The 27,543-nt window shown below is 45.1% G+C and overlaps 1 protein-coding gene across 3 annotated transcripts in view; it reads right to left on the reverse strand.

Annotated features, from left to right (window-relative positions):
- SYNPR (synaptoporin) overlaps positions 1-27,543 on the reverse strand; it is a 117,256-nt gene that overhangs the window by 35,543 nt on the left and 54,170 nt on the right. The window contains exon 1 of one of the 3 annotated variants that reach the window (XM_019536709.1): positions 15,240-15,823. The exons of the other annotated variants lie outside the window; for them this stretch is intronic. Coding sequence (XP_019392254.1) covers positions 15,240-15,263 — 24 coding nt within the window. The 5' untranslated portion in view covers positions 15,264-15,823. Of the gene's footprint in view, positions 1-15,239; positions 15,824-27,543 lie in introns of those variants that run through there. 3 annotated transcript variants of the gene reach the window in all.

The following is a 27,543-nucleotide window of genomic DNA, read 5'->3' on the forward strand; positions in this document are numbered from 1 at the left end:
AAAGGGAAGGTAAGGTTTGCTGTAAATCATCTTGTTAAATATAGACCTGGAAACCATAGCTAGTCCTAGTGTAATGCAACTCAATGCACCTCGATACTAGATGAAGCTCAATCATTGCTTCTGCAAATACGGGCGTTTCTGCCCTTGGAATGAATCAACACACAGAACGGCGCCAAAACTTGGTCTTAATCATTGCATCTCGATGTGTGTGGCAAAGGTGGAAAACAATATATGGGCAGAATGTGAAGCATCAGTGCTGACCTGCTTCTGCCTAATTAACAGAGCTGCATATGCAACTCTCTTGCAGCTGTGCAGGGAGCCACACCGATGAATAGGTCGCAATAAATAAAACAGGAGTTGAAGAGGTGCAGAATAAGACGGCCATGCTGTAAATACCCAGCAGTGTCTCCTCTTTCCTGCCGGCTAGGGCATAGTGCACCGAGGTAAGACAAGAAAATGTACAAGTTTAAGGTGCATCATCATGAAGGTTTGTACGCATTTATGCCAGCAATGTGTTGTGCCCACAGCCTCATCACTGAAGTTATTAGGAGGGTTCAAGATACACTCCTGCTCCTCAGAGCTGCCCTCTTTAGTGCTGGACTCAAAACTGGCCCCGAATTTAGACAGGAACCTTGCCTGCTTGGGACTTGTCCCCCTGCCATTAGCTTCACCAAGACCAGCTAACAGGGCACGCACTTGCCCAGCAGTCTGCTCAGCCCCCTTTGTGTCTTCCCCATCCCTAACCTAATGCCACAGCCTTGCAAAGCCACATGCTTCTTTCCAGTCCTGCTTCTTGACAATGCTGATGGCTGTTTCCAGCAGCCTTTTGTGCTTTGCAAGCCTCCTTGGAGAAGGTGGTGACTTTTGGGGAGAAAGGGGTTGGGTAGGGATCCCACTACACAGGACTGGGGATTGCCCTCTCACTTCCATTAGTCCTGGCTCATCTATGGCTACCACGTGGAATTGACACAGCTGCTAACGACTGGCCCCACAGGGTGTATAAAATTAACACCTCTTTTCGGACAGTCCCTATTTCACACTGCATGGGATCTGCCAAAGACAGCTCTGGCTTCCATAATGAACTTGCAAGTACCCTTTTCCTCCAGCCCAAGCAACTCTTCTTTGTCCGGCTGCCATTTCCACTTCTACAATTTCATGCTGTCGATTCAGAAGAGGATGTATTGAAACCAAGGTTTACTCACCAGGTTCTATGTGCGCCCAAGCTCCTTGGCAGCAGTAGGGAGGCTGTAAACCCTACCGCCGTGCTTTATGACAGTAGGATTTCTGTGAATGGCAGCTATAAACCCTGTAACGGGAGCTTTTATGGGCCACATCTGATAAAAACTCCGCTTGGAAGATAATTTTATTAAATTTGGCCTTCCTGAAATTGAAAAGTTTATGGGCAAAGAGAATGTGTTTTTCAATATTGCTATTTACTCCCTGCCCACAAATCTGTGCTTGCTGATACCCCCAGCTGGACTGCTCACGCACGTCACTGTTCCTATTAAAATCAGATCAATCTTTGTCCTGCTTTACAGCTGAGCCCAGGGGCTGCACCCTTGGGCTGTGCCCCAGGTGAGGGGCAGTGCTGTCCCTGGAGGTGTGCCGACTCAGAGGTCCACCAAACCTTTCAAGCAGCAAGAGCCTTGCTCACATGTCACCTTCTAAGAGCAGGCAAACGGCACAACGCTGGCCTTTGGGGGTAGGGGATGGGTATGAATTTTTTTTTTTTTGACTGGTAGCACTTCCTTTGACCGGTCTTATCAGTTCGATAAGCTACAAGGCGCAGCCATTAATCCCTGCTGCACATTACATATATCACGCACTTAACTAGCGAGTCGCGCGATACATTCACGCCAGCCACACATGCAGATCATTATCACACCACAAAAATGACTCTCCAGCTATAAAAAGAGCCAACCAGTTGCAATGTTAGTGCTTGAAAATGTGTAACAACTTTCTAGCTGGTTTGTCTCCAGCTTTCATTTGAATGTGTGGCAGGACCCTAAATGTGAAAAGGAAATCAGCCCTCTGTATACCCAGCAAACTGCGCACAAGCCCATAAAGTGAGATTCTTTGCTCAAATGCCTCCCCCAAGGTGGGCCAAAACTTGTGTGTTAGACTTCAAGAAGCCTAACATTTTCACAGACACGCATTTTGCATATTGGCTTCTACTGCACCCAAGAGAGAGCACAATTCACCAGCAGACTCACCCTATTCCTAAAGAAGGGTGTTTGTGCCCCAAAGCTTGCAAAAACATTTTTGCCAACTATTTAGTTGGTCTAATAAAAGATATCACGTCTACCCCAAGAACCTTGTCAGACTTGAAGAAGTTTGTTTGTCTTATCTCACAGGAAGGGCTCTACAACGCTTTCAATCAGTGCCCACTCCATTCGGTAGCACTTCCGTGGGCCACTTTTTTTCCTTTTGCCAATGCTGTCTGTAGCTTGGTTCCTAAAATGCTTCAGCCTCTGAACTCCTGCCCAAAGTGGCTGTGCTGGCCACTGGCTGAGAAAAAATGATTAAAAAAAAGATGAGGCCCAAGACAGACAACATGGACAAGAGTTTAGGCCTGCCATTTTTTGAAGGCAGGTGAGATTACAAAAACCCTGTGCAGGAATGGGGGAATGCCGTTTCCCTCTTCCCTACTTTGTGGTTGCATTAATTGAGCATGGTTGCCAGCTTTTAAACTTTAACCATGTTGGTGTTTCAATCTTCTGCTTTGGGCTAAAAGAGTTCATATTGACTCATACACACCCTTAAACATAGGTTTCTTCCCCTCCCCACTTTCAAATGGAAAGCCAAATGCAATGTATGACGCCTCAATGGAAACATTAAATATTGTAATATTTGCACCTTTAAACAGAAATGTTTAGGCATTTAGAATAATAAAAAATGAGGGTTGAAGGGACCTCAGGAGGTCATGTTAGTCCAATGCTCTGCTCCAAGCAGGACCAGCCCCAACTCCATCATACCAGCCAAGGCTTTGTCTATCCGGGGAGAAGGTCTGAGAAGGATACATTTCTTAGCATGGGGCTGGAATAAAAGCTAGCCTTTCCCAGCACTGTAATAAAGAGACTGAGAAGCATTTGCCAAATTCTGCATTTGCTTTACACCTTCTCTTCCCTGGAGGAAAGCAGCCGCCAGGAACCATAGTTTGTTCCAAATGTATTTCAAGCCTTGAGGCTCTCAGACTGCACAATAATCTGTATAAACCATGCCATTGAGTCTCTTAATTAAATTCTGGGATTTGGGGGTCTGTTTATTGGTTTGTTTTTTACGAAAAAAATAGAAAGCGATCCAAATGTTTAAGATGGTAGTGGGTAGATTCAAAGGATCTAAACAAAGGTATGGAAAATCATTTAAGGCAGAGGTGATGTCCCAAAATATGTCACTGGCAAAAGACTAAAGAGAACTGGTCCAATTCTCTGCTGGTTCCTTTTTTTCAATCTTGGCATTTTTCCTGCTTACATCTGAGATGCTGGCAGCGTGGAATCACCTCTCCTGCAAGCAACAATATATGTGCAGGAGGTTACCTGATTATCGACTTTGGGATTTGGAATGATATGAATTTGGCGGGTTGATAAATTAGCAGTTGTTAACATTGCAATATCGCTCAGTGCCGTGAGGGTGTGCAGAGCACAACTAACACAGAATTATTTTCCTTCGACGGTTACCCACAGAGACTGCTGAGATCAATTCGTATCCGAATGGGAAATAAAGAGTTATGGCAATTGTCCACTAGCTGCCAAGATTCCTCCGACCTCTTTTAAACAAACAGCAGTGTTACAGACTGAGATAAATCTTCCACCTCCGTGCTTCCACTCATCTATACCGTGTGGGTTGTAACTGAGAGAGATGAGTGAACCTCTCAGAGTTCAAGGCGTGGAGAATCTCCTGCAGTCTCTCTTTTGGGGGGGCTGGGGGGGGGGGCAAAGCTATTTCTGAGCTGGAAAACCTTTTCTTCCTGTAATTTTAACCCACTCTTTTCCCTATGGGAAAACCATTAAGACAATTCTTAGCTATATGATGCATTATATGAGAAAAGACTTCCACTGAACAAAACAAGGCTGAGAAAAACAAGTGCTCTAAATATACTTTGCGTATAGACTGGGGTTTTCCAAGGAGCAGTAAGTACTCAAACCCCGTTGGCGCCTCGAGCTAGACCCAATAAAAGACGTGGGTGCCTAAAAGCTAAACAGGTGTCACACCGACTGTTCTGGCAACAGATGGTCAGAGTTATTCTCCATCACGGAGGACTGATGCATATCACTGAGCAAGATCCGTATTTTTTTGCCATAGTTGCCCATGTCACATCTTTCTGGACCCTTCTTTGAAGTTGCCAATTCTGGTTATTCTTGGACATGGGGAACCGCCATAGGAGTCTGTCTGACAATCCTTGGAAGTCTGCTGGCCATTGTATCTGTCAGCTGTGTTGCATCAACAGCAGTAAGATGCTCTAGGACGCATGTTAACTTCAGTTCAGACTAAGTGCCAACACTTCGCAGAAGCGAGACATCCAGTCTGTGAAAATCAGGGCCCTTCGAAGCATCTTCAGTTGAATGCTCATGCACCAACATGTGAAAGTCTTGGCCAATGCTTTCAAAAGTAGGAGCATCTCATGGGCTGGCAGAGCTGGGGACAACTGCCTTGGTGAAAAGTCAGTAAGGATAAAAATGCAGTGTGGTTACTGAACTCACACCTTAGGGTTACATGAGGGGCTGATGGAGGATATGGCAGAAGATCTGTCTTGTCCATACCCTGATTCATGCTTGGTCTTCTCCTCAACCCAGCAGGTATCACAATATGGTGGTTGAGCTCCTGAGGCAGCACTTGACTCAAGTTCAGGAGGAAATATCACAATCTGGCCTTTAAAAAGTTACTCTTTAGTACCATGGCTAGTCCAAAAAACTCAGCACCAGCAAGTTAAGTGATGCTAGATGCTACCCTCATTAGTAAGAGCCATTGGGACTCCTGAAAAACAATCTGGTGTGGAGCACAGCATTTAATTTAGGGCTTCAAATTTTCACCAAAAAAAAAAAATGCTTAATTGGATTCTTAATGGAAGGATTACAGAACTGAAACTGGAGATATTTTGGAGCGTAAAGTTCATGTTATAACAATCCAGTTTTACAATACTTTAACTCCAAGAAGGCTATTTTCTCCCTTTTCCTTTGAAGAAAATCTTTATCTTTCTTAATCATCTTCCATTGATTATTCCAAAAAACCCATTTTGTTCCACCACATAATGGCACTGTAGTCCTTTCTCATTATATTTTAATAGAATAAAACCCAATTGTATACCAAAAGATTAGGTGCCCAGTCTTTGAGGTAACGAATATTGCTGCTTCTGATGGCCAGACAGAACTCTCTGTAATGTTTTTCCAATTTATTAAGTTCAAAATGTAATGCAAGCTAATGAGATATATTTCATCATCCGGCATGTAATGGGTCAGCAGCATAAGCAAATGCTTATGCTATAATTGGCAGAATACACAGAAGAGTTAACATGAAGAAAACAAAGGCTTGTCTAGAAAATTTTACGGACCTTGTGAACTGAAAGGTAGTCATAAAACAAACCTACCCAGACAATATGCACAAAAGTGAAAAACTACTTCGGTTCACTCCACAACACACACATAACGCCCAGGTTTCTTTAAGACCTCTACAAGTTGCAAGGTTGCTTTCAATGCATAATTTTCTTTCTGGCCATAGACTCTAACTCCTCCATATTCAGTCTCCCTGAAAAAGAAACAATCTATACACAACAAACAGATGCATAGTGTATATAGCAGCACCTTTGTCATTTGGGAACTCTGCTGGGATACTTCTCATTGTGTTGAAATGGAGGGGTTCAAAGAGCGATCTGCTTTTCCAGTTCACGAAACACTATGGAAGTTACAGCCCTTACAATGCAATCGTAACACAAGTATATTCTTGTATATTGTTCTTTTTAAAACAAGATGAAAGCAAGGTTCAACACAGTACATTTCTGTGCACTCAGCTACTGTTTGAGGTCTTAATATTTGTTAGGACTAGGATCGCTTTGGTGGGACAACAATATGACCTGGAAACTCCTCTTAAGTGCTCCTGGCCTACCAGAACTGCTGCAGCACAGCAACTTGGGATGGTCCTTTTCTGCTGTCCACAGGCAGCACTACCTATCCATTTACCCCGGTTTTTCTAAAGATCTGCTATTAGTTGAGCTTACATACACACGTGCTACTCTAAGCTTTAATTCCTGGTAAGATAAACTAAACTACGTCTGAAGAGTTTTACTTCAATGCACAAGAAAGACTTTTAAAGCAGCCAGAAATCCCACTTGCGCAGAGCAAGAAAGGGCAAAAAACGTGGCGTGTACAAAGGCCCCTAAAGCTCATAGTCACCTGAACTCAGGAAGATGTATTCTAAATGCAGTACTAATTTCCATGTAGTTTGCATGTCAGAAACTGCAAAAGCTTCACACATGTAAAAAAATACAATATAGTTATAACTCCCAGCAGAACACTTTTTTTTCCCCCCATACGACTTTTGGGAATTGTTAGCTATTGATTTTGTAAAATCTGTATCAACTGCTGGAAGTTAAAACCACCCAAGTAAACAGGTTACAACAAACAAATCTCCATAGGGAGACCCGCCCTCCTGCATGCATGCACATAGCATTAGGATGAGAGATTAGCGTTAGATGCACCCTGTGCCAGGCAAATGCGAGTCTTCCAGGACACGCAATGCCAATCACAAACCTCCTGGGTCCCCCACCTGCAGCCAAGACTACAGAGACCTCACTTTTTAAAAGCCTGCTTGCTATCTATCAACTGCAGCCTAAAGCAAGATGGAAAGATGCATGATCCACACTGCTATTAGCAAGTAGGATTTTTTCCTTCCAGGATGTTTAGGATAGTGGAACTGGGCTTGCAGCATGTTGGAGAGGTCTTTTGAAATGAAACATACTGTACAACTCTCATGTATCACAACTGTGAGCTGACTCAAAATGCAAAATATCCAGGTCCTGTGCACAGGTGTTGACACTGGCTGGCAGGACGAGGCAGTATAGGCTCCTTAGGGACATAGTTAATTTTAAGGAAGGGGAGTGCACATCAGCAGAGGGTGGCCTTAGGTTTGGGAACCTAGCAAATCCTTCCTGTTTCTAGAGCACAGCTTCCAAAATCCAGCTACAACAGCAGCAAGTGGACACCATTTCCAGCTAGAAAACCCCCGTGCTCTTGCGTGCAGACTGGGAGCTCCCTGCATAGCCATGCCCATACCCTGCAGCTCTACTTAGGTTCGGGGAGTGAGGGTTGTAATTCGGTGCTGCACAGTTGTGCTTTTCAGAAGCCTGGCAGGCGCTGCAGACAGATAATGTCCTCTAGGAACAGAGCCTGATGGGTGCTGTAATCACTTCATTATCTCATCTTATTTTTTGTTCTTTCCATTAGCTTCTTGTCATCTTTCCCAGAATTACCTGGCCATTTTATCAAAAATGTCTTGCTCTTATTGCATCCCACCAAATGCACACGGACAAAATGATAGGCAAAGCGTCACATTAACTAGAAAAATAAAACCCAACAAAACCTTGTGACACTCACCTTTGCCGAAGACAGGGCACAGCATGAGGGAAAGACAGAAAAGTGCTCCCCTGTGTCATCATTGCCTAAAAAGCGATCATTACAAGAAAGGCCACCATCCTTCAAATCATGCTGTATTATTTATGATCTAATTATTGCTCATTGACAACCTTAAATTACACGTTAGCTAAGATGTTTCTGCATGAATGGAAGGGCATTAACCTCATTATTGTCGTGGCAGCACACATCAGAGGCCATCAATGCCTTCCTTTTAGCAATGAGTATTGCTCTGTAGGGTGGCTTAGCGGTGCAGCATCTTCTCCTGCCCCCGTTTGGTATTTTTTTTTTTACCATTTCTAAGGAAGCTTAAGAAAACCCATGCAAATGATGTGAGTGGGAAAAAATTTCAAACCCGACAAACATTGGGAAGATAAACACAGAAAGCTTTGCACAGAGGATAGCGAAACATCGTGGATGCAGCCTCTTTCCTCTGGAGAGCTCCCAGGGCTTTCAAAACCATTAAACAATTAGGCTTCCACCTGCTACACCTCACACCTGCCAAGTGACATGCTGGGTTTGTCCAAGCACAAGGGAAGAGGCAGGGCACTAAGGGGGGGGGAGATACAGAAGGAGAGGAAAGCAAGGACGAGGAGCAGTGGTGGCCATAACAGCGAGGTCTCCAAAGGGAGGAGAGCATTGAAGTGGGCATGAGGGCAGAAGCATGGTGTCAGCTGCTCGATAAAAAAAAAAGAAAAAGGTTTCACAAGGAATTTGTCTCAACTCCTTATCTTCTGACTCTCAACATTTTAACCACTTGTGGGCAGAATGTATGTGCATGTGAGCATGCAAGAGCTGGACAGGAGCAAGACAGGAGAAAGACAGGTGGAGAGCAGGGAAGGTGAGGGAGGGAGGAATTGCAAGTGGCAAAAGGAAGAGAAGAAAAATGGCCTGGTGGCACAGGGAATTAGAAGGGCTGGGCTCAGTTCCCACCTCTACCCCTGCCTTTGTGCATGAACCTGGGTAAATCTTGTCCCCCCTTCGATCTATGCAGGAAGGATAACCACAGAAGCTGGAAAGGGGCCTGGAGAGGTCATCTAGTCCCACCCTCCATTAATGGAAACCCCACCGCCTCCTTCAGTAATCTAGTCCAGCACTCAGCAACCCTGAGTGTTAGAAAGCAGCAGGTGAAACGTGTGACTATAAATGTGTAAAGCTTATAACCATCGAGCATCCGGTGACCTGTGTGCAAGACCCAAGCCTCACTTAAGCACAGGGGGGAAAATCAAGACTGCCGGTTCAACAATGCATAATTTCAGTGTGCCCACCCCCTGACCCCTGTTTCTGACCCTCAGATGGAAAACTCCCTAAGCTACTTCTACCTGAAGTTGGAAGGGTTCAGGCTGCTCTATTTATATAACATTCAAGCTCAAGCGCAACACAGATTTCATATTTCTTATAAATATAAAAAAAAAATGAAATACCTTGGCTTGAGACATTTTAAAACAATAGGTAACAACAAAGTCAAACCTGCTCTTTGCAAGCTCTGGGAAGGCAAAGAGAATGAAGTTTCAAGGAAAGAGAAATTTGCTAAATTAAAACCATTTTCTGCCTGTATTTTTCAGCTCCTCCTCTTCCTATTCATAAACAGGTCTTCATTCTTTCCACTCCCAGTATTTTACTGGAAAGTGCAGCTCTGAAAAAAGCTAGACTCACTTATAACTAAAACAGTATCATGAATAACGGGGCCATTCGATTTTTTTTAAAGTTCCTTTTCCTCTAGGTTACATATTGATTGTTGTAGTCGTTTCTCTCTCGCACATCCCTCAGTCTTGCTTTTTTTCCCCTAACATATGTCATGCCTCTCTTTCTCTTTTCACAGATTTTCATTCGATTTTAATATTTAAAGACAGAAACTCTGCAGTTGGACTGGATTGCAAACACAATCAGTTCAATGGGACCCCCTTGCTTGACCTCTCCAAGTTCCAATACAATATTTATTTCTTGTTCAATATTATTTGCAAACCTGAAATAATCAAGCTTCATTTTATTTATCCCGACTAACAGTTGTTGTGCATTTTCCTTGTCACCTCCCAATATGCTTCAAATCTTAGCAGATGAGGAAAAGAGCAGGCACTTGTTTAAAAACCAATAATGCATCAATATGTGCTTGTCTGTTGTGCTTTTTATAATGCTCCATCAACACCTCTGGAAATGGTTACCTAAACTGCTCGATCTGCAGATTCTGACCTGTAGAGTAATAAGACAGCTGATAACACAAGGAACCAAAAGAAAAACCACAGTAAATGGAAAACAACTGAATCTCCTGAGCAGGCTAAGAGTAAATTGCAGTAACCAGATAATTTAGTTTGAGTGGTATTAGCTATTTGCGTTATCCCTGCTAGGGAGCCCTTTATGCTAGGGGCTGTACAGATGCAGAGATTTCACCGCATCATTTCCTATATTATGCACACACTTGGTTTTTCTGCCTTCATACATGTTTGTGTTATGAACACAAACCAGGTGTCTGTGCTCCCCATTGATCCAATGTGGAGCGACTTGCTAGGTGGTTCATGGAGTCCAGGGGCAGGCTGGTTAGCTAAAGCCACCCCACTCCTGCAGCTAGATGGGGCTCACAAACAAGAAAACCTCAAGACCGGGATGTAAAACAGACAGAGGGACAGTTTCCCCTGCCACCAGCACTCGGCAGAACCCTCGGTCATGGCAGCGAGAGGCTTCATGCACACTGATCCTAAGTGAATGTGATCTCTCTTTTAATTAAGACATGGGTTATGCTAATCCTCCAACCCCCTTTAACTAAATCAGTCCGTTAATGAGTTGTTGGTGCCCATATGTCTCTGGCTTATGAGCTGGTTGCCATATATTTGCTGTGTTTATACTTCGCTGTGGTGCTTCGGAAACGCATTGACAATTGTGTTCCTTTAAAAAGACCCACTTGTGTAACAGGCTAAAGTTGCAACGGGACACTGGAAATGTCATCTCAGGCCTCCGAGACTGGCTAGACAAAGAACGAGGGGGTTAGGGAAAGAGCACAACAACGTCTGGTCCATCTCACTGGCAAAGCCGGAGGCTGGGCATGAGAAGAGGAGGAAGCAGATATGATGGGGCTTTCACAGCATCCTACTCTCTTGCTGGGGAGAGCGCGGATGGAGCAGATATGGATCCAGAGACAGGAATTTGAGCCTCTTACTGCCCATTCAACCCAGCTGTGAATGCCCCTTGGCCATTTGGGCTGGCAAGTCAAAGGTAGCCAGATGTGACTTGAGATGCAGCACATCTGTCCAGTGCGCCACTGACTTGCGCAGCCCTTCCCACTTGGTCTCAGGTGGACCATGGACCCCTTGCACATCTACATGACTTCCCTGGGCATGCTGCATAGAAGGATTTCCTGCCCCGCATGGGCCAGCCATCAAAAACCAGGCATTGCACCTGCTTCAAACAGCTCGGACTGTGCCCCTCAGCAGACAGCCTGAGAGCAGTGTTGTAGGACAGCACTGGGGGGATCTCAATGGACTTATTGGGCAGGGGTGCTTGTGGGCATTCCCCCTCCAGCCCCACACTGCTTGTTTAACAAAGGCAAAAGGAGCTTCCCTTTGTGCCCTGCTCAGGGGACAAACCTGATCACATATGCCACTGAAGGATGGGTGGGTGTTAGGGGCGACAGGCACACATGCCAGGTTACACATCTAAGCAAGCACTGGGCTTCCTTTTCACTCCCAAGCCTCTTATGGACCTAGACACATACATACACTAGCCCTGCACCCATCTGCAAGCACACAGAAGGGAGCTCCTGTAGGGCTAGTGCCCTGCAACCTCACAGCAATGGATGGGGCAATGCACAAATGCCCAACTCCTGCTCCTAGGCTGAATATACCTAAGTGTGCGTAGGGTGCAGGGATAAGGCGCGTGCCGGCTTGTTGCCAGCTCAGGTTCTGTCTTTCTGCACTTATGACTGCTGCATCATTCGGGGGTTTGGGAGTTAGGCCGGGTCTGAGAGAAGTTAATTGCACAAAACAGACAAGGTTCTTTGGGTAAATCTGATACTTTTTTTTAAACCAACTCATATAATCGGAAAAATTCTTCTTTGCAACCTATAACCTTGCACAAAACATGCATTATGGCAGGGACACAAGAAGGCTGCAGAGGCCCCCAGCAAGCGTCATGGATTTGCAAGCTAGGTGTTGAACAAATATAAAGAGAGACCCCAGATGAGCTTAACAACCCCAGGCCATGACTCTCTCAGGGGCTGCAGCTGGATTGAATGCTATAGAAAGCTTCAGGAGGGTATAAGGCTCAGTCCAGCACTCCAAACACATCCACAGGCAAGTAGCTTTCCCCATACAGGTTCCCCTTTTGGTTATGTGCACCTGATGTCAGTATGGATGCTCAACCCCACACACCTCAGCATCTCTACAAATAACAAATTAAAAGAAATACTCCCCCATTCTGAACACATCCCACATTTTTGGCAACAATTCTTTGAGTTTGATCATTTGTACTGGAATTCTTTATGCCCCTTCTAGGCTCCTCTAGTTACCCTAAAGAGCAGGGAGAAAAAAGCAGAAACATCTAAAATAGTGCCTTAAAAATGCCTTTTTTTCCCATTTGGCAGCACACAGAGAAAGGATAGCTACTGCAAGTCTTCTAGCCCCAGTGGCTTAAATCTCACATTTCTAGCTTGGATGGTTTATGAATTCTTGAGCCATTAACTCCCCCCAATCTCAGGAAGAATCCTAATTTGCATGTCAGTCCCCCCTGGTAACTGGTGGGGGGTGGGTGGGGGGTGGTAACATTTTCAGGCCACTGTCTGAGGTCTGAAGAGTGAGAAGCACTCGTAGGTGGGATGGACAGTGTCAGAAAACTGCAGGGACAAGAGTGACAGTGAGACAACCAACAGATGAATTAAAGGCTGAGCAACAAGTTGTCAGAAGTGGCTGGGATTAGCTCTGCAGGAAGAAAAGACAGCAATGGCTCAGCTGCCAGGAAAGATATACAGTCTCCTTCAATCAGCTCCTGTGCTGGAAGAACAGGTACCTTCTTTGTGTGCACACGCACCCCCGCTACCATTCAACATGGCTGCACCTGCCTCTCAAATCCTGTTTCCCTGAAGTGCATGAGGGAAGGGGATAAATATTGGCGGGGTGCGAGCTAAGTGTACCAGAGGCAGAGTCTGGGATGCAGCTCATGATGAGTGAGCACAGCCACCTGCAGGACAGGGTATCCCCAAATGTCCTGCACTCCCCCAGATGTGCTTCAGAGAAACGACAGCTTCGTATTGCTGCACACGCTTCACACAACAGTGTCTGCGGCTATTTTTTTTTGCAGCCCTTGCATCTGTCAAGGCTGGGGACTCAGCGGTTAGGAGTGTAAGAGCAAAGGGCACAGCAAGAGCTGTGAGAACCACTCAACACAACTTCCCTTTACCCTTTTTGCCACAGCTTTCCCTTGAAAGGCTGAAAGGAATAAATTCTCCTCCCACTCCTAGATATCACTGCTGCAAGACAGATGAGAGATAAATGGGTGGCCCTTCTCTTGTACAACCCCTGCTATCACTATGCTAGAGAAGTTTTCAACACTCTCAGTCTTAAACCATCATTAAATTCAAAGCAAGAGCATCTGCAAAGAGGGGGCATCTGGTCCCCTCACGGTAGCTACATATAAGACATCTAAATCAAATTCCCCTGACTTCTGAGAGCATTCAAAGCATAGGCTACGGACCATGCTTCATACTGGCAAGCCTCGACTCTCACCAAAATGTCCTCCATGAATGCTGCTTTTCCATTCACCTGGCTTTACACAGCCCAGACTCTCAAGAGCTAAATTAATCCTGAATCTAGCATCGGTCTTCATCACTTCACTGCTGATGATGTACCCTAGGAGTCTTGGCAGCTAGTGAAGCCACATACATGGCTTGGCATATTTTGCTCTGGTTGAAAATATACGCAGTTTTTTCTCATGAACATATAGGATCATGCTTACAAAATGCATTTGGTCTGTGCTACTGAACCAGATGAAGTCAGTTGACTAGATATATATATTTTTGAGACATACCAGGTTCTATCACATTATGAAATGAGTTGAGTTGCATCGAGCGTATACTGATTGGGAAATGCAGCAGGAGCAACAGTACACGACACACATAAAATGCCAGAAATTTAAGTTATGGAAAATGGTCTACATCAGATAATTTTAAAAAGGAATCTGAATCTGAACACATGGGTTTGTCCAGCTTTGGCTTCAGTGCCCCATCAACTAGATCATTAACACTGATAATCTTTTTTTTTTATATATATACACGGGGCAATAGAGGCAACTATTTCATCACCAAAAGAAAATCTGGTATTAGCAAAACCAGCTTTAGAATGACTAATGATTAATTATTGCATTTTTCAGAGAGATCACTTGAGACAATGGATGCAGATCTTTAAAAAAAAAACTTTCCTGAGAAATATACAGTCCCATCCTTGTTCTTCAGACATCTCAAACTGTGCTCTTCATTTCTTGTACAAACATCCACCTGCAACTGATATGACTGTGACCAAGTTACACCAGAACTAAGGTTTTTTTTTATGAGCAAGTCTTTGCTTATATATGTTCTCATGAAGTAATTAGCAGCGGTGATCAGAAAACATCTGGACTTTTTCCGGACTTTTGAGGCACTAAGCGTCAATTAAGCAGTGACTCAGAATTTTCTCATGATAGTATGAAAAAAAAAAAATCAATCAGAATACCAGTGAATGAATGAATTTAATCCTGCAGATTCAAAGATTTATTCAGCAACTTCTTCATTCTAACATTTAACATTTGTCTTCCCCATCAGCTACCTTATTAAAATCATTGTCCTGTATTTGCGTCTGTCAAGTGCCAGACACTGTGACAGTGCTATATAATAACAATGTCTTTATCATCATCATCATTATTATTATTATTTTCAGGAGGATCAAGTGCAAGAACAAAATGCTGATGAACAAGGCAGTCATTGCTATACATAAAACAGCCAGGAGCAAGGAAGCTGTAAATGAAAGCAACAGTATAATTGACTGGTATTAATGACCGGACACTGTGAAGAGAGAGCAGCCTGGTTAATCAATTGAAAGACTGTTCTGAGTTTTCATAAATACCTTTCTGAAAGCTGCAACCTCTCATTGCTAAATCTACAACATTTGTATTGTCTCTCTCAATCATGAAGTACAGTCTGGTGCTCACATAACTCCACTTGGATCAATATTAAATAGCTCCTAATGGATTTTTTAAAAAGTCAAGTATTGCTGCTCTATTTCTGAAGCACCTGCAGTCTGAAATGCCAAAAGGAAAATGCTAAATCAGAATTCGTTCCCTTCTGCATCCTCACTCCCTCTGCCTTGCTGCATCATAATGAAGTGCAGAATAAGTTTCCCTGAACAGTTCCCCCCACCCCCACTCTGAGAAACAAAAATACAAAATGGAAATATTTCAATGCATATAAACTCCAAGTAACACAGATCAGCTGTGGTCAGAAAGTGAATACACAGAAAGCAGTCCTCAAATGACTGGGTGGGAAGAGAAGGTTTTCAAATTATTAAAAAAACAAACAAAAAGAAACCTCCAAAACAAGTCCAGTTGCACAAATAAATATATATTTTAAAAAAACAAAAACAAAAAAACAAAAAAACTTACCGGAGCAAAGATCACCATACACATTTACAAAAGGATTTATAATCCAACTTCCTTCTCCTGAAATAAAGCAAAGGTTGTCTCATACTAAAAATCAAGGCACCCAAAAGCTTCTCACAGTCGAGAGAGCACCAGCTCCTTGTCTCTCTCTTTATGAAGCAAATAAGGAGAGCAAGAAAATCAATGCTGAGAGAAAGTGAGATGATATACCAATCAGGCAGCAGCCACAGCCTTATTTGCAGAGGGATGGCAAAATGGTCATATTATTAGACAATGACTACACGCCATCTAAGTAGAGAAATCTAATACTTTCCCCTTGGTGAGAAGCTGATTGCTTTGTTGTGGTGTAGTTACCACCATAGTGTGCTATGCTCATTACTTACTATTGAAAAGGCAAGGTAGCTTTCTGTATAGGAACATACTACAGGAAAGAAGCCTTCTCTGTGCTATGACAGGCTTGTGCCAAGCCTAAAGACTGAGTCAGATTAAGGACATTTAAAACCAGTATTTGAGAAGTCACAAGGACATGAAGAAGAGAAAGGGAAGTATTTGAGAAGAATCCAGTGGGGCCACACTTGCATCTTTAAATATCTCTGTCTTCACACAAGTGCCTTCTGCAGATCTTTACAGCGGCTCAGATACATGGATCGGAGGGCCCAATTCTGAAAAGGTGCGAAGGGCTCTCAATAGGTGTGGAGGTTACCCTGCGGGTCTGAGCCCACAAGATGCTTAAGTCAAACATATTTTCATGTTTCTACAGGTTTCCTTTGGTAAAGGGAAGTAGGAAGGTCTATCCCAAGCTTTATCCAAAAAGTGGAACATTTATTTTGCAGCTGTGGCAAGTGGATAAAGCATAGGCAGAGGGGTGGGGATAGCAAGAAGGCATGTTAATTTAATTTGACAAGTGTGTAGTGACCAGCTCATGAACTGGATGTGTGACACATCTGGGGAATGAGGCGTACAGTTCCCCTGACTCTCAAAGCAAAATCTAACTGCTCTTCCCCCGCAGAACTTGACAGTCCTTTGCCCAAGCATAAACTGCCCATATTTGCTCCTTCTCACCGTGAAATAAGAGACTCAAGAAAACCAGTCTGTATTATTTGAACTTCAAGAGCTGAACACTTTCATGTTCCTCCCCAGGTTTTTGCACCGCATTGAAGCCTTGGGGGGGTTGAGAAGTATAAAACGCCTCCGCATCCTGTTCTTTTTCTGCGTAAAGACCTTATTTTATTATCTAGCTCACCAGCCTTTCATCCTGAGTTGTCATTTCCTCTGTGCAAAATGCTATCACATTAGGATGGTGTTGTGCATGGACTTGGACAATGGATGACCCTTATGCACCACCTTTTGTATCTCTCCCCTGTTATGTGTGGTATTATCATCCTTTTCCCCCTCTGTATCTGAATGGGCTCCTCAGGAGATGCTGAAACAATCACACACCACGCAAATGTTCACGTGGAAAAGCACAAGGCAAAATAATTTGGTAAAACAGTCCCTTTTATACGAGGGCAATTGTTACCGTTGCAGAGAAAAACATCTGCTGGATGCCAGCAAAAATCAGCACGGCAAAATCTGGCCTTTCCAAAGAGAAGAAAAGTCTTGGCCTGGGAAGGACAAGGCATTGGAGTATTTTTTGTTCCACCAGTGCAACTCTGTCGAGACCCTACAGGTTTAACGGAGAGCAGAATTTGACCTTGACTTGATTTTGTTTTTATGCTGATTGTAAAACCCTATTAACCTCAGTAGAGGGACATCAGGGGTGTGAGAAGACTTCTCTTGGGGAAAACAGTCTAGAGGACAAAATGAAGGAGGCTACATACCTAGGTTGGTTAGATTCGGCAGCTCCAGTCTTGCCATTTCCCACAGCAGACTTCAAGCAAGCTCCCACCTAAATAAATGGCCCAATAGTTTGTTGTTGGGGCAGGTATTTCCCCTACCAAACCCTTCCATGAGATGCATCCACATTGACTGACAGCACCATCTTGTCCACTGCCATTTTTGAACACACGGCTCTCAAAAGCTTCCCAATTTTAACCCTGACCAATGGCACAATTATGGGAAACCTTCACGCAAACAAAGCACTCTCCTAGGAGAGGCTCTCAGCATAGTTTCAGTGCTTCTGTAAGCACAAAATGTGCCACGTGAGTCAAACAGACATGTATTTCTTTAGGGTGACAGCAGTTTGTGTTAGCGAACAACTGCACCCATCCTCCTCTACCCATGGGAGTTTAGCCTCCCTCTACTTCCTCTTTCCTGCTTTCCACCTCTGAAAGACAGAGGGAAGCACTAGTTGTAGGACAGAGATTTTACATGAAAACACCCTGAATGAATTATGAGACGTGCAATAATAAACTGTGTAACAGCAACTGAGGTCCGGTGCCAAAGAGATTAGCAAATGTATATATGGTGTTAGATACCTTTTGAGATGATGCACTCCAGATAAATAATTAAACTTTCAGCTGAGATCTGTTGCTTCGTGGTTTTTTCCAGTCTTTTATGAACAACACTGTTTTCTTGCTGGTGTGAAAACTTCTCACACGTTAGCTGTGTGTCCTACCTGTGCACTGCACACACAATTTTCAAGCCAAGCATACCACATATGTAGTATATGATCTAACAAAAGTAGTATCTAAAAGATACCGCTTAGGAAAATAGCCTCTATTACAGCATTTTGCAGTTGCACATCAGTTGACCATACTCTTTATACCACCCCTTTACTGCTTTACATCTGGATTATAAATAGCAGCTGTACAGTGCTTATTACCTAAAAGTACATTGGCATCTTCTGCAAACGTTGCAAAAATACTCTTTAAATGATTATGCAAAGGAAATGACAGAATTTATCCTCACCTATCCTTATGCAATCCCACAGAAAACCTGGAACACAAGTCACCTTGTTGAATTGCAACATAACAGAGAAGGTGCAAAGTACACGGCAAGTTGTAGCATTTGATATCACGAAAATTTATTTAGGAGCTATACCATATATTTCTTTTCCAGCAATAAGGCTTAGACTTGGTCATTCAACTAGAGCAAAGCCTGTTTTTTTCATAAGCCATGTGACCCCAAAAGTCCTATTAAATACAATCAGAGACAGACGCAGTCGTTGCATGGCCACGCATGCCATCGACTCCAGGATGTGGCAACTCCTGTAGCACCACAAGAGAAACATGGACCTACAACTCCATGGGTTTGTGTGAATAGTCTTCATTCATTTTCAGACACATCCAACTCATCAGGGGATGAATATACTGAAGAAACAATGGACATCTTTAAGGATAAATTCTGGGACAGCTTCTTACAACCTCTATGTTAGCTGTAAATTCTTAATCCTGTACAGAAATGTCTTATTCCATATTTTTAGACAGGGAATTTTCAAAGTAGCCAGTAAGTCCTGTCTTGGTTGGCCTTTCCTTGCCTGTCTTTACACTGGGCAGGGTGCAGGAAAATTGCGAAACCATGTCACATTTGAAATGTTAGGCCCGAAGCGGCTCAGATGTGCTCTGCTGACCTCACCTCTGGCTAGTTTCCCCAGATCTAAGTTGCAGCACAAGTAAAAAGCAGCAGTAACATCAATCACAGATTTCATTGAGACTACAAGATCCTTATTCGAGCTCTTGTCCCTCCTGAGAATCTCCCTGCCTGGGGCATGTGCAGTCTCAGACCAAAGGTCTTATTTCAGGATGGGGCAAGGCTTAGATGGCAGGGTCCTTGGAGCACATTCAGACTGACAACTTTTGAACTCCCTGGGAGCCTTATCAATGAATTCAACAGAGTTGGGATAATAGCAAACCTTGCTTCAGTGCTGAACACAGGCAGCCCCATCTCACAGTCTCTCTCCTGGATGCCCTGGGTGCTGGGCAGATACATGGGAGAATCCCCAATATATTTATAACAAATAGCATCTTATTTAAGCAGGTCTGGTCTGTAGCCATGTGGGCTGACCTCTCCACCTCCACCACTGAAATAAATGGGCAGAAGTATTCATCTGCAGAAAACCACTCGTACTGGCACTCCGTAAACCCAGGAGCTATTTAAACAGATTCCCGTCGTGCCAGCATATTTTTGCATTCCTCTTTCAACTTAGCTTTAAGCTTGGAAAGATTTGAAATTAATGAAGTCTGAGATACCGCTGGAAATCATTTGCCTTCCTTTTGGCAATGACGTGTTTCCTAATGAACATTTCTCTCCACATTCATGTCTATGTGCAAATATCGTCCCGAGTTTTATCAATCTGTAGCTTGTTTCAGCAGTTTGCAATGCTAATGAGTAAACTAATTTTGATACATTATGTAAGTTGGTTTCTGAAACAGAGATTCTTGGCAAACCAAAGGTAAACACAGACACCCTCTCACAGCAATTTAAAAGTAGTCTTAAATGAGCATGTTCCTTATAGCACTGCGGGCCAGATTCAGCCAACTTACGCCTGATCTATGCTGGTAAGAGCAGCCATAAGATGGGACTTTGTGAAGTGGAGGTACTTCCATTACATACAGTGTCCACGAAAGATTTTTTTTTTTTTGGTGATAAGCTAGTGGGTCGCCTGCAATGTTACAGAGCCCTTTGCAGTCCGGCTACCGCTAGACCTGCCAAAGGACTTGTTGGGAGAAGGATGTATTGCACCGTGGGCACATGAATGCAGCAACCAGCCGTTTTCATTTTGACTGCAGGGAGAGAAACCTGAAACGGAAACATTCATTTTTCAACTCAATTCTCACGGTCTAGTGCTGCAGGAAGAAGGAATGCAGGATTGTTTAAAATGTGCATGAAAAGGGAAAGCTGAGCTGGGTGTGATCAGGCAAAGAGGGCCGGAATGAAAACCTGCATTCGTATTTTTTCCAGCACCAGTGAGACCAGTTGCAGCTGCCCAAAGCAGCACAGTGTTGCCAACACGTATAAAAATGGATTTAACAGCACACCTGCAGGTACCTTTTCCATGCTGCTGATAGAAAGTGACTTCAGAGGGGTTTCTGGATTTAAGGTTAAAGCACTAATCTGACGCTCTGTAGCAAAGCCAGCGGGTACCACGCAAGCTGGGAGCCTTAGTTTGAAGAAGAATATCGCAGGTGTTGGAAATCCCACCAGGCAGCAACCAAGCCCTTAAGTCACATTGTTACAATGTCAGTATTGAAAACCAGAAAAAAAAAAGTCACCCTTGGTTCCTGTGAATTATCCAGCAGAGGAGGAGGGAAACACACTTTCAGCCTCAGGCCAAATATCCCTTCCTGAGCTTTCAGCAATGGTAGCAAATCTTCTTAAGGCTCCTTTCCTTTTATATTGCTTCATGCTTTCAAGTCAGTATCAGAAGCAGCTGAAATGCTGGACATTTGCTGTCTCATCAAGTTCTGCTCTTTAAAGTCACAAAATGTACAATTGTTCAAATTATTCACATTCTGCGTGCCACTCTTCAAAGCAAGCGTGATGTTGCCTTGACATCAAGGGTACAGGATGGGGCTGAACAATGATAAGGGAGGTAACAAGCATGTTGCTATCGCTGCTCAGGAAGACGACATGCCTACATGACATTAGCTTGCTGACTCTTCGGCGCATGCTTTGCAACACTGGGCTTCATCAGAAAAGCAGCAGTTTGGGTGCTCTCAGTGGAGAGGGAACAGAAAAGCTGAGAAAAGTAGCCTTTCCGGTGGGTTTCTCAGCCAAAGAGTAATGCTGGATTGGGATGGGTCCAGCCTGATGTGGGCTGATGATCACATCAGCCAACGGCACCGTGACCATGGGCATCCTCGTAGGCAGTCCCACAGCAGAGTTCAAAAGGAAGGACTTAATACTGAAACCAGTCAAAGGGGAGGGGAGCACCACCTCTCTCCCCTCCTAAGAGGGGATAAAGAGTTTTTTGGATGGGGGGAAGACCTCCCAACCAGTGCTGCTCCTGCTCAGCTAGCGCATTGCAAACTCCATCTCCTTCAAGCACAGCTGGGCACTGGGCTATGCCTATACCTCAAAGGTGGCACCTTCAAGCATCTGAAAAGAGGCTCATTTAGGGGTGGCTGCTCATGTTGCCCGCGACTGACCATGCTCCTCTCTGCAGACCGGAGGGCCCAAAGCTGTCAACACTTCCAGAGAAGGACATTCATTCCCCCACTGACGAGTGCATTAACAGGATGAGATCTGGCTGGCACAGGGCACCCTTGGCAGTGAGGGGAGATCAGATGCAGCCTGAAAAGTCCGAAGCAGCAGCAGGGTGTGGGGGAGAAGGGGGACTGGAGCATTAAATATTAGGCTAAAAGGCATTTTCCTCTTCCCACCCCCTCCACAGCTGTATGTTTAAGAAAGGCTACTTAAGACATCACAGAAAAGAACAGCTAAGAGCATGAATAAGATCTACAATAATCGATTTGACACTGCGGCTGTGGCACACTTCCTTAGAAGTCTAGCGCTTAATTAGTGTATGCAGATCTGAAAAGTCAATCTACCCGTTCACGTTTATTCTGAAGTTCAAAACTGCACTGCTGGCACCCCGCTCTTACTATTTTCTGCTCCAAAATTTTGCCTTGTTGGTTTCCAGAGTTAAGACTCTTTTCTGCGCCTCTTAAACATCAGGCTGTTCAAAAAAGCAACCCGGTGGGCCAACTTACGCAAGCAGGATGATGAAAACACTGCAGAATCAAAAATAATCAGACTCATTTCTATTGTAATTTTCTGTAGATGTTTAACAGTGGTGGGATGGGGGGGAGGGAGAGGGGGAGAAGGAAAACAAAAACTAATTACCGTCAACTGTACTTTAGGTTTTCAGCTACCTAGCCAGCAGAAAGCTGTTATTAAACTGCTGTATAACTGCCTCTTTCACGCTGCTACCCACATACATTGTATTATTTTACTCATAGCTGAACTCACAATATTGGCTTCACAGTAGAGCCTGTCAATTGAAATCCCTGAGCTGACACTAGGAAAAAAAAAACAGGGTGAAGTTGTTTCCTTCGTCCCCTTGTCTCCACTGGGGTCCAGTCTCCCCTTTAGTATAAAAACAATTAAGGCCACCATTCAAACACAGATGCTCTCTGGTGACTCCAACTGGATCTAAGCACATGCTTAAAGTTAAGCATATACTTTGCTCAGTTGGGGCCTGGGCAAGAAAATAGTGAGTCTTTGAATGCTACCTATGGCCAGACATGAAACCATCCCATGTGTGCCAGCGGGAGGTGCACGTGCTCCATCTCCTTGAATGTCAGGCCACTGCCGTAGACACCGCTGCAGCGTGTTGTGTCAAGACACAAACAGAGCTAAAACTTCTGTCCGTCTCTCCCTTCTAAGGCTGCTGGGTCTTGAACAGCTGCAATCCAGTTGCTTTCTCAGTGCTTCGATTAAGGCACCAACCCTGTGCCAGTGTTGCTCTCTGGTGGGCACAAGAGGAAATTGCTAATTGCTTCTTCAAGGACAGACAACAAGAACTCATCGGAGACCAAAACACTGAGCCCCCATCAAGGAGATGGCTTGGCAGCATCACTGTGATTGCAATCTCATTAGTGTGCCCAAGCGGGGCTGCAGGTAACACAGGGCCAGGCATTTGCTCAGGGGGTGGCCCCGCACCTGAGTTGCCTTGATATCAGAATCAGGTGGAATACGGCCAGTTTCTGTGCCTCTGGAGGCATCCTGGTTGCCTATGAGCTGTCTCCAAGCCCTTTTCCACCCCCAGCCCTCCATCTGGTCACCTCTGAAAACACTAGTTTCCACATATAAATTGTGCATCCTGTTTCCTCAAAATGCTAGAAAATGATTCTCCCTCACTTTCCCCAGACTCAGGGTTTGTATCATATGTATTTGGGTCACAAACTTCATTAGCACACTCTCCTGTGAAGTGCCTAGCATCCTTGTCCGCTCTATAGGTAAGAAATAAAATCCCAGGCTATCCCCAGTGCTCTTCTTGCTGTGGTATGGCATGCTTTGGAAGCGCCCTATCATTCCCCCTTTGGGTCCTTAAGGGGGAGATCTTAAAAAGGAAGATGAAGGAGAACTAACTGGTGAAGTCAAAAGCTTCCCTAACTTTCCAAACTCCAGCCATTCGAGCACACACAAAAGTCTGGCCACAGTCCTGCTATTTCAACAATCAAGTTCTGCAGATGAAATGTTGAAAATGGAAAGCTCTGTTCTTCCATTTGGCTGGCTGGCCCAAAAAACAGAGCTCCTTCTAAGTTTATATCTGATTACTGCTGGGACTATAAACATGAAAGCAAGCCATTTATCTTGTCGCATGTTTTTCATCCAGCCTTTCAGAGGTAACAAAAGAGCCATCTGCTATCCTGGGTGCAAGGAATTAGGAAAATGTGTTTGTGGTTCAACAGGAGTCTTTACCATTGAATGCCCTAGAGACAAAGAAACCAAGCTCTCACTTCAAGAAGAAATGGAGGTGTCAGGTCATGCCCAGTGTATCTGGCAAAAAAACTACAGGTCTCCAACTGGATGTGTCCAGTGGAAAGGCGAGGCAGGCACTGAACAAGGTAATGTGCTGGATACCTACTTTAAGCGACACCTGCCATGAGAGTTACAATGCGCGTGCGTATTATTGCATATCCTGCACAGCGCTCACGAAGCACAAATTGAATGACACGTACAACTTAGAGAGAACAATTTGACTTGTCCAGAGCAAGGGAAAATCTCCTACTTGGGTCAGGAGCAGCAGGAAAACCCCAAATAGCACCGACAGCAAGACCAGGTGCTGAAGTCCTGTCCTTCCCTGTGAAGGAAGGTGAACAAGGTGTTTGTGAATGAGGGCTTGTACCAGGGCTCCAGGGAGGACATTCATTGCTGGTTTGTGTGCATTCACCCAGCAGAGATTCTCAGCGTAAATCAGTTTGTTGGCCTACAGCTTTTTGTGCCTTTTGGCAGATACAATATTCAACTTTGCTATTATTTCTTGGGGGGAGAGGCCTGGAGGGAATTCACGGCCCCAGTCTGAGATTATAACGTATCGCATGAGAAGGCAAACAATATATTAGACCTAAGCAAATCATTTTCAACAGAATTACTTGTTCAGCAAAGTGTTCCTTTTTTTCCCTATACATGCCGCATATATGATTTTGCAAACACAGGCAAAATTATTCTCCAGACAATCATGGCAAAGAATGCTTGGTCTGGATGTGGCAGGGCACTGTGTGTGCCTGCCACTTTAAGGCCCTGGAGCTGGCAGCCTCCAGGTGCCTAATGAGGGCAGTCATTTTAAGCTCAGGGCTGCCTATATAAACAAGGCAGTTTGGCTGCTGGAGGAGAGGCAACAACATTGCCTGGTCTGAGGGCTGCTGAGTTTGATCTGGAGGTAAGGGAGGAGCTGTAGGGGATGGTAGGAGGTTCCTGGTTCTGGGTATGACCTGAAACTACACCCTGCCAGGAGTGGGTGGCCTGGTGGGGCTCCCAGTGGTGTGGGAGCCCGCAGGAAATGCCAGGCCAGTGATCACCCCGGTGAAAGGTGGGTTGAGGTGCCTTAACCCCTAGCCCTCACCTTTGGGTGGGTTGCATACACCGGAGGTAGTTGTGGGGGTGCAAGCCCCAAGGAGTAGAGTTGGAGGCCAGGCGTGGCCATGGCCGCCTGAGCCCTGTGGGGGTTTGAGATCCCGAGGAGGAGAGCTGGGGCCAGGTATGGCTACAGCCACCTGTGGAGGGAAGCCCGGAGCCCCCAGTGTGAGGGGGGGGGGCCGCATGTGGAGCCCCCAGTGTGAGGTGGGGGCTTGGCCAGAGGGCAAGGGAGCTGAGAACTGACCCCAGTAAGTCCTCCAATGCTGGGAGGCAGAGTTTGGGTCAAATATAACATCTGAGCCCCAGTTGAGAGGGGGCCAGCGCTGTGGAACCACAGTGAGAGCGGGCAGCGATCAGAAGCCCCAGAGAGCGGGCGATGTGGAGCCCTGTGAAGGGAGAGGGGGCTCATCCAGACAGAGCGAGAGCTGAGCCCTGACCCCAATAAGTCCTCCACTGTTGAGAGGCAAAGCGTGGGTCAAAGGTAACACCAGTTGTAGCACCATGACCTGCTGCCCAGGGGGGAGTGAGAGTCCCCTGTGAGACCCTGAGGTACCAGTCATGGTGTGAGGTACCCCAGCTCCCCATGTCCATAAAGGAGGACCCAGAGAGGGGGACCCCGGGATAAGAGTATGAGTCCTGCCAGAGCTTCCCCTGACTGGCCCCCACTTGGGCCAGGACCAGGAGGGTCAGAAGGGCACGGAGGCCCACCGAGAGGGACACCCAAGAGCCAGGGGTCCTGACTGGCCTGGAGGTGGGCCAGGGCTAGTGTGAGCCAAAGGTCCCAGTGAGGGGACCACACCCAAAGGGGAACAGATGGCAGGGAGATTTGGGGCCCGGAATGACAGCGGCAGAGTCTGCCTGAAGGGAGGAACCCAGATGGGGTCCTACAGCAGGACTCTGGGCCCCATCGTGGGGGACTGGTGCATATAAGAACATCATGATGTCATCAGCGAGGCTTGGGCTGTGGTGTAGGGGAGGAATGGAGCTGCAGATAGTGCCCCCTAGCAGTGGGGAAGAAAATGGGCAGCCTCCTGCCTAATTACATCTATTAATTAATCAATTAAGACCAAGGTGTGGCAGGTGAGAAGGTGGGCAGTTAGCCCAAGAACAGGTGGGCGGGCCTTGCGGAGATTGGCCCCTGTAGCCCCCCTGTTGCACTGGAGATTAGTCCAGAATGGCTTACTGGGATTGGAGACATGAGAGGTCTTGGCTCTGTTTGATTAGATTCACAAGCCATAGAGTATTGATTTTGCTTCCTGACTGCAAAAATACAACTCATAAAAGGTTCATCTACACTTGAAAGTTATTTTAGATTAAGGTTCAGGGTGATTTAAAGTGCAACTGTTCCTGAATAAATCCTCCTCTCCCCACCCCCCCCGCATTACTTTCTATTACGAATGTCCTACATAACTCAGTGAGGGACAGTCATTCTGGAGCAGCCATTCCTGAATTGCTGCTCTGAAAAAAACCCTGAAACTTCAAAACTAAGCTTCTGCTGATATTAGCAGAAGAAGGATTTTAAAAATTAATTTTCTCTTACAATTCTCCAGGAAGGTTTCTGATAATGAACGTGTTTACCTGCCCTGTGATAGAAAGGGAACAAGTAGGTTGAAAAACAAGCAAAGCCATTCCAAAGGGTTTGAGAGAGGAGCGATGGTAAGAAGTGCACTGAGAATCAGGATCAGGCCCACTGATGGCTGCTAGCAGATCAACTCATACTTTCAAACTCATCTGTTTGCCTCCATTTCCCACCTGTAAGATTGCGGGGGGGGAAGCATCCTTTTCTCCCAGCTTTTGCCTGCTGTGTTCATCTAGATTGCAAACTCCTTCCAGGGCTGTCTCACCATACCTCATGCAGCATGGCTGGACCTTGAGTCCTACTGGACGACCAGGCATTTGTGGAATAAGCATAGTTGCAAGCTGTTTTATTCAATTCTTCATTCAGAGACTGCACGACTGTTTTAGGCCATGGAGGTGAACCAACAAACCAGAAAGTTTGTAAGTGTGTTTGTACGAGGTGTGTTTGATCCACACCCCTATGCTCACAGAGCAGATCCAGAGAAATCAATAGGGGAATGGCCTCCAGGCCTCTTTTTGCACTGGTTCAGAGAGCACATCCATAATTGCAGATAGATGCCCTTTTGTGCTGCAAATGGGATGGATTAGAGAGTTTCTTCTGTAAAACCAAGAGCCAGATTATGAATACAGTTGATGGCAATAATGAAGTGGCCTTGGAGAGCACGCAGAAGAGAACAGGTGAAGAGAACAGGTAATTCTGTGGATACACAGATGAGCTTCAAAGGAAGATGTATAGCATGACCTGCTATACAGGGTAAAGAACTGTCAGGCACTGTTGGATTCTTGGTAGGATGGGAGGAGAAGGGCACATTCCCTTTGGCACAGTGGTTCAAGGACCTGGCTGCTTGAACTGTACACTAAATTATATAAATGTGGCACAGAGCTGGAGACTTCTTGCAGCTTCTGCTGATTACTAAGGCATGGGGTTAAGCAGACTATATTGCCCTGGCACAAAAGCATTTCCTTGCTGCTGCCAAGCAATTACACAGAGCCGTCATTGCAGCTCTCTGACTCTTACTGTAGCTTTGTTTCACTGTAATTTCCTTTGCAAAAAGAGTACCTTCCTTTTCTCTTTAAAGTGATTAAAATATCACTCACATCACACTTTGGATGCAATTCGAGCTATTCCCAACAGCTACTCAAAAAAAAACAAAATCAAAAAAACCCCCCATAATCACCATAATTACTGTTGGCATCTCATTAACATTCAGCTTTCTCTCTATAGCAACTACAGCTGGACAACCCATTTATTTCAGGCTAAACC

This window comes from Crocodylus porosus, unplaced genomic scaffold, assembly GCF_001723895.1.
Source record: "Crocodylus porosus isolate Cpor-Errol unplaced genomic scaffold, CroPor_comp1, whole genome shotgun sequence".
Lineage (NCBI taxonomy): Eukaryota > Metazoa > Chordata > Crocodylia > Crocodylidae > Crocodylus > Crocodylus porosus.